General features: G+C 43.0%; 1 protein-coding gene across 4 annotated transcripts; it reads right to left on the bottom strand.

Moving 5' to 3' along the window:
• Positions 1-233: 233 nt before the first annotated feature.
• LOC120528315 (zinc finger protein OZF-like) lies at positions 234-11,684 on the bottom strand. Of its 4 annotated transcripts, XM_039752460.1 has the most exons (4): positions 11,319-11,684; positions 10,537-10,800; positions 5,037-5,576; positions 234-1,261 (listed from the first exon to the last, which is right to left on the bottom strand). In XM_039752460.1, the coding sequence occupies exons 3-4, from the start codon at positions 5,494-5,496 to the stop codon at positions 321-323; spliced, it is 1,401 nt and encodes a 466-aa protein (XP_039608394.1). In that variant the 5' UTR covers positions 5,497-5,576; positions 10,537-10,800; positions 11,319-11,684; the 3' UTR covers positions 234-320. The 4 variants fall into 4 exon arrangements, with proteins under 4 accessions (XP_039608394.1, XP_039608395.1, XP_039608393.1 ...); XM_039752461.1 differs by lacking the exon at positions 10,537-10,800; XM_039752459.1 differs by lacking the exon at positions 11,319-11,684 and having other exon boundaries at positions 10,537-11,111.
• Positions 11,685-11,894: the final 210 nt, after the last annotated feature.

Raw genomic sequence — 11,894 nt, 5'->3', positions numbered from 1 at the left:
AAAATATATTAAAGTAGTATAATGTAGAAGTACAAATAATATAATATAGTAGGCCTGCCTTTTCCTCACCTCATTTACAATATGCGTCTTTCCTCTACAATTTCTTTTCGAGATGGTGTATTCAAATGGATTTTTTTTTTTTTTTTACAAACATTAAAAATAGGTGGGATGATTAAAATGTAAAAAAATAAATAATGTAATAAATTTTATTTAACTTAAACATATTTTTTAAGTTTTTTTTTTTAGTCAATTAAGCTCATTTAATCGAGTCAACCTGATTTACCCAAAGCAATCCGCAATCCAAGGTAACTACAGGTGATCTACGTGTGAAGTCTGGCGTGCCTCTTATAATTACTCAGATGTGAAAATGTCTTCCCACATTCAGAGCAGGAATGAGGTTTCAGTCCGGTATGAATCCTCGTGTGGCACTGCAGAGTGCTCATCTGTGAGAATCGCTTTCCACATTCAGAACAGGAGTGAGGCTTCTCTCCGGTGTGAATCCTTATGTGCCGTTGAAGGGTGCTGACTTCGGAGAACTGCTTGCCACATTCAGAACAGCCATGAGGTTTTTCTCGCGTGTGGACTTTTGTGTGTCTCTTCAGTTTGCTGACTTCTGAGAATCGTTTACCACATTCAGAACAGCAGTGAGGTTTCTCTCCCGTGTGAATTCTTGTATGGTTAAGGAGACTACTTATCTGTGTGAACCGCTTGCCGCACTCTGAACAGCAATGAGGTTTCTCTCCTGTATGTATTCTTGTGTGATTCTGAAGATGGTTAATTTGTGAGAATCGCTTTCCACAAATCGAACAGCAATGGGGTTTCTCTCCAGTGTGAATTCTTGAATGTATCTGAAGATGGCTCTTTTGCAAGAACCTTTTGCCACATTCTGAGCATTCATAAGGTTTATCTCCAGAATGAGTTTTTTTGTGGCTCTGGAGACTGCTGATGTCTGAGAAGAATTTTCCACACTCGGTACAACAACATGGGTTCTCTTCCATAGGATTATAAAGAGTGTCTGAAAGTTTGTTGGGTTTTAAATTGATATTGTTCTCTTCAACAATACACAAAGCCTCCGAGTCTGCACTGTGCACCTGATGAATTCTGAAGGCGTCCATCACTCTTAACTTCACAAAAGGTTGGCATGCCAGTGGGATGGTGGTAAAGTTTAAACTTTCTGTGCTACATGCTGATTTCTTAATGTTTGCACCATCTTGTTCAGGAAACACAGATAGGACAATACCGTCACTCTCATGGAGGTCTGCTTTAAAAGACAAAACAGTTTACGTCAAATAAGGCGCGGTTAGTAAACACCACAGAACAAGAAACAAGAGATATGAAAGATGCAAGCCATTCAGCCAAACAGGTCTTATTCCCGATCATCTACAGTCATGTGAAAACATTAGGACACCCTTTGAAAGCATGTGGTTTTTTGTAACATTTTTAATAAATGGTTATTTCATCTCCGTTTCAACAATACAGAGAGATTAAAGTAATCCAACTAAACAAAGAAAACTGAAGAAAAGTCTTTTCAAGATCTTCTGTAAATGTCATTCTACAAAAATGCCTATTCTAACTGAGGAAAAAGATAGGACACCCTCACATGTATTCCCTCTTAAATTGGCTCAGATCTCACACAGGTATATCACACCAGGTGCACATAATTAGTAGATCGTTACTCTGCATGTTGAATGAGGCTTGCCCTATTTAAACTTCAGACATTTAGTTTGGTGTGCTCCTGACTGTTGAAGTGAGAGTGAGCACCATGGTGAGAACAAAAGAGCTGTCAGAGGACTTCAGAAAAAGATTGTAGCAGCCTATGAGTCTGGGAAGGGATTTAAAAGATCTCAAAAGATTTTGAAATCAGCCATTCCACTGTCCGGAAGATAGTCTACAAGTGGAGGGCTTTCAAAACAACTGCCAACATGCCCAGGACTGGTCGCCCCAGCAAGTTCACCCCAAGAGCAGACCGCAAGATGCTAAAAGAGGTCTCCAAAAACCCTAAAGTGTCATCTCGAGAACTACAGCAGGCTCTGGCTACTGTTGATGTAGAAGTACATGCCTCTACAATCAGAAAGAGACTGAAGTTTAACTTGCATGGACAAGAGACTTGTGTGGAAGGAGGAAACCTTTGCTTTCCAAGAGAAACATCGAGGCCAGACTGACATTTGCCAGAGATAAAGTTGACAAAGACCAGGACTTCTGGAATAATGTTCTTTGGACAGATGAGTCCAAAATTGAATTATTTGGACACAACAGCAGAGGACATGTTTGGTTTGTAAACCAAACACAGCATTCCAAGAAAAGAACGCGATGGGATTTGCATTGTGGATGGGTGGAGTGTAGGGGTGATGTTGTGTAGATGAAGTTGTGGCCAACAGAGAGAGAGAAGAAGATGTCACAAGGGCCCACCTCTTCTCGCCATACTCAGAAGTGCCACTACCTGGCTGACTAAAGGTGTTCTCTCATACCAACTGTGAAGCATGGAGGTGGAAGTGTCATGGTTTGGGGCTGAGAGAGAGAGGGGGAGCTCAGCAGACATCATAAGGACACACTCTGGTCACCCTTGGCGTGGCCTAGACTAGGAATGCCCCATTATCTCAACACTGCGGGAGGATCGCTTCTGAGCCAGATGTGGTGGGTTTCTGACAGACCATCGGCAGTTGTCCACAATGATGTGAGTCGACAGTGAAACTTTTGGTGACGAGGATGGGATTTGTACGCTAGATGGGTGGAGTTTAGTTGGGACATTGCACAGGAAAGGTGGGTGCTGAAATAGACAGAAAGAGCACTGATGTCACAAGGGCTCAGCTGATGTCACCAGGGCCCACCTCTACTGTCCTGCTCAGAAGTGCCCACTGCCTGGCTGACTAAAGATGTTCTCATATTAGTTCACCCTTTAAGATCACTTCTTTGCTGCAGCAGGACCTGGTCAGCTCACCATCATAGAATCCACGATGAATTCTACTGTGTATCAGAAGGTGCTTGAAGAACATGTGGGCTGATGCAGAGAGAGGGAGCTCAGCAGACATCACAAGGACACACTTTGGTCACCCTTTGAGTGGCCTAGACAAGAATTCCCCTATTATCTCAACACTGCAGGAGGATCGCTTCTGAGCCAGATGTTACAGGGCTCACCATTCACTCCAGTACAAATCTTCAAACTGAGAAGCTTTCTAGCACAAGTCCACACCAATACACTGGATATTCTTACAGTAAAGGCTCAACAGGTCTGTAACACCACGCAAAATTGAAAGGATAAATGGTCTTGCATATTGTTGAAAATTAGGAGCAATTTATCCCCAAATTTAGGACGAACCATATGAATCCTATACCACTGCCATCAAGTCCACCTTAAGCAGGTATTGATTAATTATACAACATTATTCAAAAATTTTAGGCATGATCTGACAAAACATACGACACTTGAGTGATGTCCTACCAAGACCATCAGTTAGAAAATTAAAGCTGAAGCGGAACTGGAAAGTCTGCATTTTAAAACATATTAATAATGCAGTATAATGTAGAAGTACAAATAATATAATATAGTAGGCCTGCCTTTTCCTCACCTCATTTACAATATGTCTTTCCTCTACAATTTCTTTTCGAGATGGTGTATTCAAATGGATTTTTTTTTTTTTTTTACAAACACTAAAAATTGGATGATTAAAATGTAAAAATAAATAATGTAATAAATTTTATTTAACTTAAACATATTTTTTTTTTTTTGTCAATTAAGCTCATTAAATCGAGTCAACCTGATTTACCCAAAGCAATCCAGAATCCAAGGTAACTACAGGTGATCTACGTGTGAAGTCATAAGTACTCAGATTTGAAAATGTCTTCCCACATTCAGAGCAGGAATGAGGTTTCAGTCCGGTATGAATCCTCGTGTGGCACTGCAGAGTGCTCATCTGTGAGAATCGCTTTCCACATTCAGAACAGGAGTGAGGCTTCTCTGAGGTGTGAATCCTTATGTGCCGTTGAAGACTTGGAGAACTGCTTGCCACATTCAGAACAGCCATGAGGTTTTTCTCGTGTGTGGACTTTTGTGTGTCTCTTCAGTTTGCTGACTTCTGAGAATCGTTTACCACATTCAGAACAGCAGTGAGGTTTTCTGTGGATTCTTATATGACTCTGAAGGTGACTTATCTGAGAAAAGAGTTTCCCACATACAGAACAGCTGTTTCCGTGTGAATTCTTGTATGGTTAAGGAGACTACTTATCTGTGTGAATGCCGCACTCTGAACAGCAATGAGGTTTCTCTCCTGTATGTATTCTTGTGTGATTCTGAAGATGGTTAATTTGTGAGAATCGCTTTCCACAAATCGAACACCAATGGGGTTTCTCTCAGTGTGCATTCTTGAATGTATTTGAAGCTCTTTTGCAAGAACCTTTTGCCACATTCTGAGCATCCATAAGGTTTATCTCCAGAATGAGTTTTAGTGGCTCTGGAAGCTGATGTCGGAGAAGAATTTTCCACACTCGGTACAACAACATGGGTTCTCTTCAGGATTAGAAGAGTGTCTGAAAGTTTGTTGGGTTTTAAATTGATATTGTTCTCTTCAACAATACAGAAGATCGAGTCTGAACTGTGCACCTGATTTCTGAAGCGTCCATCACTCTTAACTTCACAAAAGGTTTGCCAGTGGGATGGTGGTAAAGTTTAAACTTTCTGTGCTACATGCTGATTTCTTAATGTTTGCACCATTGTTCAGGAAACGGAGATAGGACAATAACCATTCTCATGGAGGTCTGCTTTAAAAGACAAAACAGTTTACGTCAAATAAGGGTGTTAGTAAACACCACAGAATATGAAAGATGCAAGCCATTCAGCCAAACATGTCTTATCACATGACTGTAAATTAAATTTGCAACCCTACACCAATACAGGAATTTTGGGGTGCCTGGCCTGTTTAAATGGGTTGTGCTCCTAGAAATTGTCTTTATAGTTCTTGAAGAGCATAAGGTGACCACTTATTTGACCCTAGTGAAATGGCTTTTATACCCAAACACATTGTTTTAATTGAAACACTTACGTATTCCTAGCTGCTGTGTAGATGTTTGCGTTTTTTGTGTGTCGTTCCTGTGACACAACCGTTCACTGACTTTCTCCTCCAACTCAGGACTCAGCTGGACAACATGTGGTGGTGGGAGCAAAGGCCATCTTCTTTTCATGGTGGCCTCTACTAAAGTCATCTCCCTTTCCGGTTGTACACTGGGTTTGTTTGCCGAGGGCCCATCCTCCTTGAAATTCTGGATCCCTTCCTGTTTCTTCTTCTCAAGTTGAATGGAGACCTGCTCAGGATCCTCTTGTTTAACCATGGCAATTGAGCTCTCAAGCTGCTCCTCCTCTTTAAAAACAGATCCCCAGTCTTCGCCACACTCCATCGTGGTGCAGAGGCCCCCTTGGATGTGGTGAACAGACTCCCACTCACAGTTTTCTTCCTTGATGCTGGCCATCGTTTGCTTTCCGATGCTGCATCTGGGAGAGGCCATGTTCACATTTGCTGTGGTGGTGAGGAGGCCATTACGCAAGTCATGATGAAATCAGCCGGATTGGCAGCTCGCTTTTTTCTCTGTGAAAATAATTACAGAATCACTTTATAAATCTCTTGAAATAAAGAGAACAGTTCAGTCGGAGCCTTAAGTCACTATGGCAACAACCAACCTATAGGATGTAAACAAACCACCTTAAGCACATACTGTGGCATCCAGCCCAAGACAAAATTTCAGATTTTCAAGGACCTAAATGGAAAATAAATATTTACACTGTCAGGTTAGTGGATGGTAATTCTAAACTGACCCTGTGATGGGACGCCTTCCTGTCCAGATGTCCTCCTTCCTGAAAGGCATTATCAGTATCTGTGTGTCATGATGTAATTAGCTGAAATGGTTGCTTGCTTCTCTCAGTGAAAACGGTCACAGAATTACTTTAGAGCTCTCCTTAAATTACGAAACCCTTCAGTCAGTACGAAAATAATTAACTTTCAGGTTGAAATGGAACAACTTTAAGCACACAGAGTCACCGGTTAAGGTAGCATTTCAGATTTTCATGGAACTAAAACGATAAGCATTTAGACAGTCAAGTTAGCTAACCTCATTCTGAATTGACCCTGATTTGGTCTGCCTCTCTGTCCAAATCTCCTCCTGCCTGTAAACAATAATGAATGGCATCTCCAAGTCCCCATGTGCTGTGCTTTAAATACTTTTACATTTTATTCAAAAGCACCAATCAAGGTATTTGATTTCTGACACAGCCTTTAAGGGAAGCCATATTCATTGTGACATTGACCCTTTCCCAGATTCCCAGTTCAGGTATCACTGCAGTGTGTAATCCCAATAATCGCCCAATGGAGATCCCCTGCTTTAAAACCAGCCCTCTAACCTTTGCCATGCTCAAGCTGTGTCCCGAGATCCTCTTGGGTGGCAGTGGAAAGACATTCTTCCATCAGCCCATTCCCCCCATCACAATTCCGGTAATTGAAGCTGGCCATCATTTGCTCTGTGGCACATACTGCAGCATCCAGGCCAAGATGCCATTTCAGATTTTCAAGGACTTAAATTGCAAAAGAACATTAATTCTAAACTAACCCAGTGATGGGCCGCCTTACTGTCCAGATGTCCTCCATCCTGAAAGGCATTCTCAATACCTGCGTGTCCTGAGGTAATCAACTGGAATGGTCGCTCACTTTTCTCAGTGAAAACGATTACAGAATGACTTTGTGGTCATCATTTAAGGAGAGCTCTAAAGTTTATTTGCCCCATTCAGACCAAATGGCAACAATCGATTTTGAGGTTGAAGCGGAATCACCTCAAGCATACAGTGTCCAGGCTGTTTCGGCTCAGCCCGCGTAGTGAACCAGACATGTTCTACGTGCACAACTGCACATGTGACAAATACATGAAATCTGCAAATCTTCTTTCATACGTGTGGACATCGCAGCTGCCAGAGGGTGTGTGTGTGGGGCGTGAATATGTTCACTGAATTACAGGGGGTCACTTCTATGGGTTGATGCAGATAAACAGAAAAGCCTGAAGCATGCAGCCTGCAGCTACAACGGTCCCCAGAACTGAACCTGAAAGCCCCTGTGCTTCAAAAGTGCTCACCACCCCCGACGCTCCACGCTGTGCCCAATTCTACACCCTTAAAAGTAAAGGTGCCCAATTGGTACCTCATAGCAATGCCATAGGGGAGCCATTTTTGGTTAACTAAAGTGCTATCCACATGATGTTTGGCAGCAGTGCTCACCAACCCCGATGCTCCACGTTGTGCCTGATTCCACACTATTAAGTGTGCCTGATTGGTTCCTCATAGGGGAGCCATTTTTGGTTTCCTAAAGCGTCATCCACATGACATTTCCAAAAAGAGTCTTTCGTGTATTTAGATCCATAAGAGGCTACACTCAATAAGGTTGTGCAGTGTTGTGGTTAAAGTGAGGTTGTGGGTTCAAATCCCACTCCTGACACCACTGTATGACCCTGAGCAAGTCACTTCATCCGCCTTTCTTTTAATTGGAAAAAGAAAAGAAACAAAATCAATGGTATGCCTTCTCAGTTACTGTATCTCTGAAAGAACAGAGGAAGCCAAAGAAAACAAGCGGCCAGGCTGGTGACAAGCACGGGACGTCTCACACATTTGTTGGGTGACCTTTAAAACAAGCTGGCATGAACGATTCTGTTTAATTGCAAGAAAAAAAAAAAAGAAAAAAAAAAAACAAACTCCAATTGTCATCTTGTTAATTAGAATTCATAAATATATGAAGCAAGATAATGAAGTAAATAAGAGCCAAGGCGGCTGTGCTTTTAGCAAAATAAAATCACCCTTAGTGCTCAACTGCCAAGATTCTGACACCCTGAACTGCACGACGTTCGGTGAACATTAGAACTCTCTAGACGAGAACAGGCCATTCACCCCAACAAAGCTCACCAGTCCTGTCCACTTATTTCTCCCAATAAAACATCAAGTCGAGTTTTGAAAGTCCCTCAAGTCTTACTGTCCACCACCCTACTTGGTCGCTTATTCCAAGTGTCTAGCGTTCTTTGTGTAAAGAAAAACTTCCTAATGCTTGTGTGAAATTTCCCCTTCACAAGTTTCCAACTGTGTCCCCGGGTTCTTGATGAACTCATTTTAAAGTCGCCGTCTCGATCCTCTGGACTATTCCCTTCATAATTTTAAACACTTCACTCAGGTCTCCTCTTAAACTGTAAAGACTCAGCTCTTTGAATTTTTCCTCATAACTCATCCCCTGTAACCCTGAATCAGCCTAGTCGCTCTTCTCTGGACCTTCTCCAGTGCTGCTATGTCCTTTTGTAGCCTGGAGACCAAAACTGCACCCAGTACTCCAGACGAGGCCTCACCAGTGTGTTATAAAGCCTGAGCAGAACCTCCTGTGACTTGTACTCCACACATCAAGGCACTATATAACCTGACAGTCTGTTAGCCTTCTTAATGGCTTCTGAACACTGTCTGGAAGTCGATAGCTTAGAGTCCACCATGACTCCTAAATCCTTCTCATAAGCTGGACTCTTGATTTTCAGACCTCCCTTTGTGTATTGAAACCTCACTTTTTTACTTCCTATGTGTAATTCTTTACATTTACTGACATTAAATTTCATTGCCCACAATTCTGCCCAATTCTGTCTGCTGTCCAAGTCTTTCTGTGATGATATAACGGATTTCAAATTATCTGCCAATCCACCTATCTTGGTATCATCTGCAAACTTAACCAGCTTGTTCCTTATATTCCTATCATTTATAAATATTAAATATAGCAGCGGCCCATCACTGCCCCCTGCTGGTCACCACTCTTAATATTTGGTTCCTCTCCCCATCACCTTCTGCTTTCTGTGTCTGAGCCAATTCTGCAGCCATTTTAGGTAAAAGCTCTCAGTCACATTGGTAGAAGCCGTTAAAACAAAAACAGGAAAAGCTTTCCCAATTGACAGAAATGCTTCAGAACTTTTCTGTACCGTTTCACCGGTTTGTCTGTTACTGTGTGCAGCTGAGGAGGCAAAAGGGCCGATGAAATAAAAACCCAGAAGGAAAATAAGACAACAGCACAGGAGAATGGGAAGCACTTTTTAGCAACATTAGAAACACATGGAGAAATACGTAATAAACCTTCACAAGGGATTCCTTGCCAGAAAGTGTAATGAAATGAGTTTAAGAGCCAATGAAATGCAGGGAAGGAAGGATGGATAGATGTATGTGAAAGGCACTATCAGATAGATAGATAGATAGATAGATAGATAGATAGATAGATAGATAGATAGATAGATGTGTGTCTGAGGATGTCCTTGCTGGCTCAATTGAGGTAGACGGTAACCCACCCTGGCTGACAGGGGGCGCTGTCACTAACTGGGTCTCGTTTTTCCTCACAGCTCCCAGAAACCTCCCAATGAAGGATCTTAGCACTTCCTCTTCCAATCCTCCCGTTATAAACAGCCTGGCTGCCTCCACTGAGTGGTCTTATCCGAGTCCCGTTCCAGATGAGTGACATCTCTATTGAAAGCCTCCCTTTTTTACTCCAGCCAACTTTAAAAGCGGAATTTAATTTTCTGTTTTGTACCCTGCAGGGTTATTTTAAGTATTGCCAAAAGGCACCTGTTTAAGTTTCTAGAGAAATATCAGGGAATTAAAAGGAACTACCTGGCTGGTGTCCCTAATATCTGTCATTTGTTCTGGCTCGGTTTGAACCTGGGTTCATCCTGCTCACAATAGATAGACAGATTTTAATTTTAGTGTAGTCGGCAGGATAGACAGACAGACAGATACAATATAATAATGTGGCAGAATTATGGGAGTGATCGAGGAGCGATATCGTTGTGTCTTGTGTTCAGGGTCATGTAGTTTTTGTGGTCAAAGAGTTTTGGGATGCAGTGCACCTTAAAAAAAAAAGAAACGCATTGCATTTGTCTTAGTGAATGACAGAAAGTGACAGCTGAAGCAAATGAACAGAGTGTTCCAGGCGATGGTTCAAGAAATTGGCCGATGTCACATTCTTCCATGTACCCAGTAAGACTGACCAGCTCTCACATACACAGTTTTCCAGAAAAGGATAAAAGCTGAAACTTAAGGGACATTGTGAAAGACGAGAATGTAGTGGAACCAGGCATGTTATTTGGGTGTGTGAGGTCATTTGAACCACCTGACACTATTGAACCAACCAGAGTAAGCGTCAGGTGGTGTGTAAGCACTAACCCAGCACTGTCCTGTAAATTCAGTTATCTTTAAATATGAGCTCCAGCCTTTGCCCCGTGACCCTCTGCTTTTTTGGGGGGGTCTCTATCCCTTAGTGGTCTGCTGTAACAGGGCATTCCTTCTTCATGAACTAAATGATGCACAATCAATAAAATAAATTTATAAAAAGGCACTATATAATAGATAGATAAATACAAAACGGTAATATATATAACAGACAGACAGAAAAAAGGAACTGCAAGACAGACAAAACAAAAAAATAAAAGCCTGAAGCCTGCACCTACGAGGGTCCCCAGACCTGAACCTGAAAGCCCCCGTGTGCCAGCAGTACTCACCACCCCTGACGCTCCACGCTGTGCCCGATTCTACACTCTCTTAAGGTGCCCGATTGGCTCTTCACAGCAATGCCATAGGGGAGCCATTTTTGGTTTCTTAAAGCCCCATCCACATGACATTTCCACATTTAGATCCATAAGAGGTTCCACACAATTGTGCTGAAGCAGTTAAGACTTTGGAGTTCAGACACTGAGGTTGTGGGTTCAAATCCCACTGCTGACACCACTGTGTGACCTGAGCAAGTCACTTCACCTGCCTGGGCTCTGATTGGACAAAGAAAAGAAAAGGAAACAATGGAATCTGAGATGATGGGAGTCACCTTGGATATGAATGACAGTCAAATAAAACGGCAACAGGTTTGTGAAACATCAACACACTCCTGATTGTAAACGGACTGTCGCTGCATACAATAACATGGAGGGAGTTCAGGTTTCCTTATTTTTAATTAAAATCCCCCCCCCCGGTATCAGAAGGTTTTTCAAAGCACAAAGAACCAGCTTCGCATGCAGAATGACACGATGCTTTATTAAATGACAGCTCTATGAGCAAACACACGACCCAATAAAGAAGCAAAAAAAAGGACACAAAGCTCCAGGATTTTAAAGAGGGTGCAGTACACCCCCTTCCGCTTAACGACATTTTGACTGTTAATGTCGGCGACAGAAGTTTATATCGTTTAAAAAAAAACTGAAGTGCCAGTCCGGCTGGCAGGTTGCTTGCCCGATGCCCCCTCCCCCGACGTCTCTCCAGCCGCTCTAACGGCGCTCCATCGTTCACTTACCAGGCCTTCATCCGCTCGCTTCACACGCCTGGGAAAACAGCAACACATCGGCCCACCGAACTGAGGAGAACCGCTGATCCCCGGCGTCGAGCTGTCACTCCTCTTCAGGAGACCGGCGCACTAAAGCCGTTCCCTTGCAGCCCCGCCATCGGTGTCTTCGGCCCGCCGTCCTCTCCACTCACCGGCACTGCTGCCTGCCGCGACTTTTTCTGTGTTTCCCGGTCACCCGATGACACGCCGCACGTGTGCTGTGCCACTACGGCCGCCTCTTGGAACTCCTTGTTGTCTTTTGGTGGCTGCCGCCGCCGCCGCCGCCGCTTCGTCACAGTCGTCTTTGCTGCCATCTGTCGGTCGGAGGTGTCAGGTACGAAATAACGTGCGTATTTTATATACATTGGCGTATAAACACACACACACACACTTTAAAATGCCTGTCAGTGTGAATAGTGACGCGAGCAGAAGATGAGCTGAGCACCAAAAGGCATCAAGTTCAGGATTTTATACACGATAAGTGTCTTGTTTTTGGGTTTTGTACAACTATGCGGGCGGCACGGTGGCGCAGTGGGTAGCGCTGGT

The sequence above is a fragment of the Polypterus senegalus genome, chromosome 4 (genome assembly GCF_016835505.1).
Source record: "Polypterus senegalus isolate Bchr_013 chromosome 4, ASM1683550v1, whole genome shotgun sequence".
NCBI classification, from domain to species: domain Eukaryota; kingdom Metazoa; phylum Chordata; class Cladistia; order Polypteriformes; family Polypteridae; genus Polypterus; species Polypterus senegalus.
The sequence above is the reverse complement of the archived record's forward strand: the minus strand, read 5'-3'. Positions and strand labels throughout refer to the sequence as shown.

Excerpts from the sequence above, each read along its gene's own strand:
- LOC120528315 (XM_039752460.1), bottom strand. The coding sequence starts at position 5,496 with ATGGCCTCTCCCAGATGCAGCATCGGAAAGCAAACGATGGCCAGCATC. Across the intron at positions 1,262-5,036 it reads TACACAGCAGCTAGGAATAC|CAGACCTCCATGAGAGTGAC; the intron begins GTAAGTGTTTCA and ends TGTCTTTTAAAG.